The 7,582-nt window shown below is 36.3% G+C and overlaps 1 protein-coding gene across 2 annotated transcripts; it reads right to left on the bottom strand.

Moving 5' to 3' along the window:
- Nucleotides 1-855: 855 nt before the first annotated feature.
- On the bottom strand, nucleotides 856-6,774 carry LOC107858670 (CDPK-related protein kinase). 2 transcript variants are annotated; one of them, XM_016703424.2, is made up of 11 exons: nucleotides 5,928-6,774; nucleotides 4,074-4,204; nucleotides 3,763-3,804; nucleotides 3,514-3,622; nucleotides 3,109-3,187; nucleotides 2,649-2,945; nucleotides 2,457-2,569; nucleotides 2,051-2,158; nucleotides 1,903-1,965; nucleotides 1,643-1,810; nucleotides 856-1,451 (listed from the first exon to the last, which is right to left on the bottom strand). In XM_016703424.2, the coding sequence occupies exons 1-11, from the start codon at nucleotides 6,408-6,410 to the stop codon at nucleotides 1,311-1,313; spliced, it is 1,734 nt and encodes a 577-aa protein (XP_016558910.2). In that variant the 5' UTR covers nucleotides 6,411-6,774; the 3' UTR covers nucleotides 856-1,310. The 2 variants fall into 2 exon arrangements, with proteins under 2 accessions (XP_016558910.2, XP_016558911.2); XM_016703425.2 differs by lacking the exon at nucleotides 5,928-6,774 and adding an exon at nucleotides 5,224-5,800.
- Between the last annotated feature and the right edge of the window lie 808 nt (nucleotides 6,775-7,582).

Genomic DNA, 7,582 nt, shown 5'->3' with positions numbered 1-7,582 from the left:
TCTAACAAGATTGTTACCTAAAAAGCAATTAAACAAAAAGATTCAGTACTAACTACTACCAATTTTTTATTTTCCAGTATTGAAAGGTATTATCAGGAAAACTATTGCTCAGCAAATCATGACAATGGTTTGCTCAGCAAATCATGACAATGGTGTCAAGCCTAGTGGTTTTTTCTCTGTCTCTGTGTGTCAACTTTCATACATACTTTTTTTTTTACCCCTGGATTGATTTGTTACCCAGTTCTATGAGGTCCACTTATCTAAGAATATAAGTCTCATACTTCTGTCTGTTACTTGTATTGACATTAATCTGCCAGAGACAGTTGAGAACATTTCTTAAGCCAATATAGTACACAGACCGATCTAACATATGTGTAATCCACCATAGCGATTTTCTTATTTTGCCATGGCTACTGGCCTTTCCTTTACCTTAAGGGGTTCCTCCATAGCACTTTTCTTATTTAGCCATGGCGACTGGCCTTTCCTTTACCTTAAGGGGTTGTTGGGTAGAATGTATAAGAAAAGTATTGAACAGGGCATACCAGTAATAGTGAAATTAGTTATACCGCAACTATTTCGTTGTGATGCATGAAGAACAATTTTGTCTTTATGCATGTATCAATAGCCCATGTATTGCTAATACATTGGCTTTGCTATATATTAGTTATAAACCCTATAATACTAAATAGGGCTATAACTAATATAGGTATCAGTTATACATAGGTTCAACATCCTATCAAACAAATAATTGAATAATACCATGACTAATACATTTAATAGATTCTCTTATACATCCTACCAAACGACCTCTAAGAGTTAATGACTGATCTTAATGCCACAAGTTCTCCGGTTCGGTTGAGAAGCAAGAAAATAATGGAATATTTTCAACTATAAACTGTATGTACAAACATGATGATACAATCATACAATGCAATGGCAGTGGTCAGGGCTGTCTAATGGGTTAGAACATCTTGTATAAGTGTGTCCAGTAACCAGCTGAGAGATACTTTCACCTGTAACCAAACAGAAACTAACTATTGATTTACATGATGAAAAAAAACTATATGACATGCGCTAATGCTAAGAAAAACCCACGTTCTGCTAGGAATACATCCCTCATTAACCACAAACTGGTCCAGAAAGTGACTACATCACAGAACACTATGAAGCTCCAGAGTGGGTGACTGAAGTTAATCGTAACCAACTCATATGCTGCTCATGTAATTGCCAAAACGCATCAGTAGTGATATGAGGATAAGAATGCACTGCTGAGAAGGACTCGTTGAACTTTGTGAATTGAGCAGCTGACATCATTGGATTTTCGTGATTGCGCGGCTTGACACACCATGCAACAACTTTGCAAAACCAAGGAAACTAAGCTTTCCATCAGTGTGTCTGATCCAGTCAAGAAGAACAGCGTGAACAGGAACAGATGGACCAAGGCCAAATTCCTGAACCAGAAATTCAAAAATGTCTAGTCAGGTTCTCTCCTAATTACTTACATGCTCAGAGAACGGAAAAGAAGGATAATACTCCAATGCATCCCAAAAGGAGAAAAAAAAAGAGATCCTTTTTTTAAGAGACAAGGACGAAGAGATCACTAGTAAAATTGGAAAACAAACGCATGATAATTCAAAATTACCGAAGCTAATTCCTCTATGACGATTGCTCTGTTGCCATCTTTCTCAAAAATTTCATACGCGCAGCGTGCATGTTGTTCCCATTTGTCAAGAGCCTCAAGCTGATATACACTTAGTGCAGCGGCACAGAATTCCTCAAAATCCATCCTTCTATATTGGAGTGCATTCAGCTGCCAGGACAAGGGAAAATAAACTTAGCATCACAAGTTAGAGCTTAACAAATTCAATTAGATAACTAAATGTGATGGACTTAAGAGCATACTGAAGCAACAAAATCATGAATGCGTGCCACCTTCATGGCATCTGTTGCATTTTTCATCAGGGCCTGGAGAGATCATACGATTATAAAGGTCAGGAACACTGGCAAAATCATAGAAATGATAACAAATTAAATTTGGCAGAAGACAAACCGCTTTAATGTTATCCACGTTTATGGTGCCATTTTTGTTTGGTTCCAGCAGTGAAAACTGCTGCTTCAGATGGACCAGCTCATCTATGGTTAAAGTCTTTGACAAAGCCTGCAAAAACTCCAATGACACAAAATTAGAGCCGCACGATAGTCAAATATACCCTTGTGGTAAGGTAAGGTTGCGTACAATACACCCTTGTGGTGGGAACCTTCCCCGAACCCAGCGCATAGCGGGAGCTTTAGTGCACCGGGCTGCCCCTTTTTTATTACGAAAGTCAAATATAAAAGTAAATAAATAGAAGCAAACACTAGTGCTGCTCAATTTTAGTTGTTAATATTCCATGGATAATTGTACATCAAAAGATAAAAGAGAAAGAAAAGAGCTTTCTCAATTGCATCACACCCACCCGTAGAGCAGCTTTCCGAAGAGCAGATGAACGCATGTAAGTCTTCATGAGTTTGAATATCATTATATCCAAAGGGACTTCTATGTCGTGGCTATTCTTTATCCAAGGATGACCTGAGACAGTAAGTCGTCCAGAAGTTTAAGAAAAATAAAGAACAGAATTACCCTACTCTATTTGACAAAATAAACTCACCCAAGGCCTGAGCTGCGGTCATTCTTTTCCGTGGATCCTTAGTCAAGAGACGTTTCACAAAGTCTTTTGCTTCAGAAGATAATGTAGGCCAAGGCTGTTCTTCAAAATTTGGATCAGCTTTGAGAACAGCCCTAAATATCCCAGATTCAGTTCGAGCCCAAAAGGGACGGCTGCCACACAGCAAGATATATGCAATAACACCTATACTCCACACATCAGCCTCTGTACTATAAGATCTGTGTAGAACTTCCGGTGCTACATAATATGCACTACCAACAATATCATTAAGTCTTTCATCTGCAAAAGAATATGCTTTCAAGTTAATCACAAATTGTGGAACTAATCAATTATACGAACAACCAGTTCCTTTTCTTTTTCTTTATTAATATTCTTTTTCTTCATGGAGGGGTTCCCAGAGGCACAAAGTATTAGCATTATTATCGAGCGCAAATGGACGAACCTGGCTTCACAAAATCAGACAACCCAAAGTCTATGGCTTTAAGTTGTGCATTTTCGTCTTTGGACATGAACAAGAAATTCTGGTCCATTAAAAAGTACAGTTAGAGCTGAAAAAGTTGCAGAAAGGAGGAAAATAAAGCAGATAGAAAATCTTTTGTAATAAGTTATAGTTTCATTCCACGCAATAAGAACAGATAATTTTGAACATCTTCATTTCACTTTTTTGATCTGAGCAACAAATGCAACAATTTGAAACTGATTGAAATCGCATCTAAATCCATTAAAGTGATGGGCTTCTTTTTCCTTTCCCCTTTATCTTGGGGTTAGGGAAAGAAGGGATGATTCACTATATAAGCTGATGCATCTTCTTTCTAAGCAAGCATTTTGAACCTGTAAACTTTGGTACCTCTGGTTTAAGATCCCGGTGCACCACACCTTGAAGATGACAAAATGCAACTACTTTCAATATTTGTACCAACACAGTCCTTGCATCATCTTCTGAGTATTTTCCACCTCTGCAGCACAGAAGGATGCTATTTTATTTACTATTGACATGTATATTCTTGGATCTCGTCAAAAAAATTTACCAACAATCAAAACTGACAAGGTTGAAAGATAAAAGAATTTGTTATTCATATCTTACACCAGGGACTACCTTGAAAGAATCCTATCCAAAAGCTCGCCTCCTTCACATAATCTGAAATTCAAAAAGATTATCAGCACTACTGCAAAAGAGCAATGAGAAAATTAAAATTAGGAAGTCAAACAGCATTCTTTTAGTAGCAACGGCAGAAAAAATATGATATTCAAACCCATATATTACTGACATATTAAAGAAAGGAACTGTCATGTGATGCACTTGACCCAGATTGCTAATGCATGCAAAGTGCAGTTTAAGCTAAAACCAAGGTTCTGTATGCCATCAACAGATACAAATGCAACAGGAGTTGAGTAACTAAAGCTTACTCCATCACTATGTAGACATTTTCGTGATCTTCGTATGCATCATAAAATTTTACTAGATTGTCGTGTCCCGTTAAAGCTCTTAATATCTTCACCTCTCTCCTCACGTCCTCGATGGCTATCGCTGTGGTCATCTGGAAAGAGAAGTAAAGATGAGTATCAGATAATTCAGATGAATCCTGAGAAGAAATACTTCTCAAGGATGTCCCGACATAGTCAACACCCAAGTAAAATACCAGAAGTATGAGAAAGCAGCCTAACCAACACAAATTTTCTTTCTTTCTTTTTTTTTTTTTTTCTTAAGATAAGTACCGGCCAACAGCAGTTATTTCCACCAAACTGCGACAAAAACATGCGCGCCAAATATTTTGATAAATGCATCTTCATTTAAAAAAGACAAATGACTCCAACTACAGGAACATAAAAAAGGTCCATTGTACATAATGCCAGTCGACCCTGATGATATAGATAAAGGTATAAAGCAATCATATGCTGGGATAACTTTGTCCACCAAGGGTTGGGCAGTCAGACAAATGAGAGGAATTACCAATTTTTTGCCTCTGCTGGGATTTGAATTTATAACTTTTTGCCTTTATCATATGAGAAATTCACAATGCACTTGCTCAGCAATATGAACATAGAAACTCTAGTATATGATTGATTTTTGAAGGGAAAGGAAAAGGGGATTGGTTGGAGCTGGCTGCTTTACTACCTGATTATGACCTCTTCCACAAATGCAACTGTAAGGCAAATATAACAGATTAGCTCCTTCCTTCCATTTACTTTTTGGAATTCAGAAACTTAAGATGATTTGAATTAGCAACTGCTCACTTTCTACCCCTCCTCTGTTACTCCGCTCGGCTGCCCAAACTTGTTTAATTCCCCCACACATAGGACAAAAGTTTTATTTGTTCACAGTTAATGATACTCTTTTTTAACACATTTAAACTTGGTGGATAATGCATTTGCCCATCTACCTTCTCCACGAAATACCAGGCTTTTGTTTGCAGCAGGGTTCGAATCCCTGACTAGACATTATACTGGGAGCTCACAGTTAATGCTACCTTTGATGCATCAAATGGAGAATTTGAACAAATGACATTTATTAGTGACAGAACTCTAGTGATCTGCATATGATAAGTGTGCTTCTTACCAAAGTTCAACTGGATACTTAAGATTAACTAGAAATACCAAAGATCACGCATCATACAAGCTGCAAGTGGCTTCCTCCTTCCTCCTTTCCTTGTTTTATCAGCTCCGAATTTACACAATCCGTCAACACAAGACAAACAGTACATGATGGATCCATTTGATAAAGTTTACAAGACATCCCTAATTCACAATTAATGGATTTCAGCCTTCCTCCAAACTCAAAAAGATTTAAACTTTTTATCAGGAAGATCAGAAATAAGAGACAAATAATACCCCCTTTATTCATCTGTCCTAGCCTTGGTGAACATCGTGGTACCTGTTGTTGGTGGAAAGCAGGTATCCCGTGGAATTAGTCGAAATGCACAAATGCAAATCTTTTTGAGTTTGGAAGAAGCAAGCTGGCCCCTAAAAAAAATACTCTTCCTATTTTGGGACATTCCAAAATATTAAGCACAACTCCATTTTTACCACTTCCAAAAATTCTAATTAATTGAAGTGTCAATTAATTGTATACTCTACTGAGCAGATCTGACCACTGTAAACCAAGAAGCAGTAAGCCAATGTAATTCAATTAACTCAAAGATCAAACTAATCAACCTCTCTTCTTCTTTTTGTTTTAACTTTTTAATTTTTATTGTTTCAAGCAAATCAACCTAACTTCATACAAAAATAAAAATTAACAAAAAAGAAAAAAAAAATTCAAACCTTTGCTTTGGGTATGACCTTAACAGCAACTTCTTGACCCTTAAGTTCACCTTTCTTAAACTTAGCTTTACAAGTATACCCAAAATGCCCCCTCCCAACTTCCTCTCCAATTTCATACTTATTTCCAAAATTCTTGGAAAACCCAAAACTCTTATCAAGACCCCCACCCCCCTCCAATTCATCGCCTTCCGGAATTGTATTGGGTTTCACAGTACCATGTCTCCGGGCAAGCAAAGCACGTATATGTTTCGCCGGAGAAGGTGGTGGAAAGAACCTCCGGGGAGTAGAATTTGCCGGAGATTTTTTTGAGAAAAAATAATGAGCTGGACTTGGACTGTAAAATGGGAAAAACGGCGACTTTTTACCCACTTGAGGTTCCTCTTTGCTCGTATTTTCGTCGTTGTTAGCAGTTACATGGGGAGTATAAAGATCGCTCTTGGAGTAATGGGGTTCAGGGGGAGGTTTTGATGTGCAACCACCCATTGAATTCTACTATGCACCTCCACAACAATATAATTTAGTAGCTCAAAGCTGAAAATTTTGCATGGGGAGTTGGGAGTTTGTTTAAAGTACTCAGAAATGGCATTTGTTTTGTTGGTCTTTTTGTGAAGGAGAGAGAGAGAGAGAGAGAGAGAGAGAGGTGTAGATGGTGATAAAAAAGGAAAGAGTGGACGTTGGCTTTTTCTACAAATTAAAATTAAGGCTGTAACTGAATATTTTGCTTTGCTTTACATAAAGAGATTGAAAGAAAAAAACTCAAAGAAGACGTTACATTATAGTCTTTAAACTTGATATTCCAACTGTGGGTGGTTGTAGCTAGTAGTTTTAAACTTGATATTCCAACTGTGGGTAGTTGTAGCAAGTAGTTACAAGAGCCCATCTATAGTCGGATTAGTAATTCTAGAATTGTGTTCATAGGTAGAAGTATGTTACTACTAGGTGGGGGTCGTATTCTTTGATGTCCTATTTCTTATCTCTTATTTTATAGTGCGCTTATTTATCTTATCTCGTATTGATCTGATTTCTTTTTTATTATGTCTTATCCCTTTTTATGTTATGTCATTCATCATGCTTCATTACGCTCGTGTTTATTATTTTCTATCTTGAGTCGGGGATCTATCGAAAACAACCTCTCTACTTCTTTGGAGGTAGCGGTATGGATAGCATATCCTCAGATTCCACTTTATGGGAATACACTGAGTTTGTTGTTGTTGGTAGAGGTGGTTATAACTTAAAATTCGTTGTAGTATCAAAGAAAAATATTAATTTGAGGATAACTTAATTAGAGCATTTCTTACTTATTAGGTTTTCTGTGTGATACTTTTCTTTTTTTCTATTTTGTACTATCATATTAGGATCTCGGCATATTAATGACGGATAAAAGTAAAAAATAAATAACTAATTGTATTTTGATTTTTTAAAATGATAATTATTTTGAGAAATATTCCTTTTTTAGTAAGAACGACAAATAAAATAGATCAGAAACAAATGATATCAATATATATAGATAAATAAAAAGTTTAATTTTATATGATTAATTTATTTATATAGTTAATGTTTGTGAACATATGCAAAAACCTTTTTAAGATATGAACTCGATTCCGAATAAAAAAAATATTTAATATGTGTTTGAATATTCAATTAAAACAAGATAC

This window comes from Capsicum annuum, chromosome 2 (genome assembly GCF_002878395.1).
Source record: "Capsicum annuum cultivar UCD-10X-F1 chromosome 2, UCD10Xv1.1, whole genome shotgun sequence".
Lineage (NCBI taxonomy): Eukaryota > Viridiplantae > Streptophyta > Magnoliopsida > Solanales > Solanaceae > Capsicum > Capsicum annuum.
Note: the sequence above shows the minus strand (reverse complement) of the source record. Positions and strands in the feature narration are given on the sequence as shown.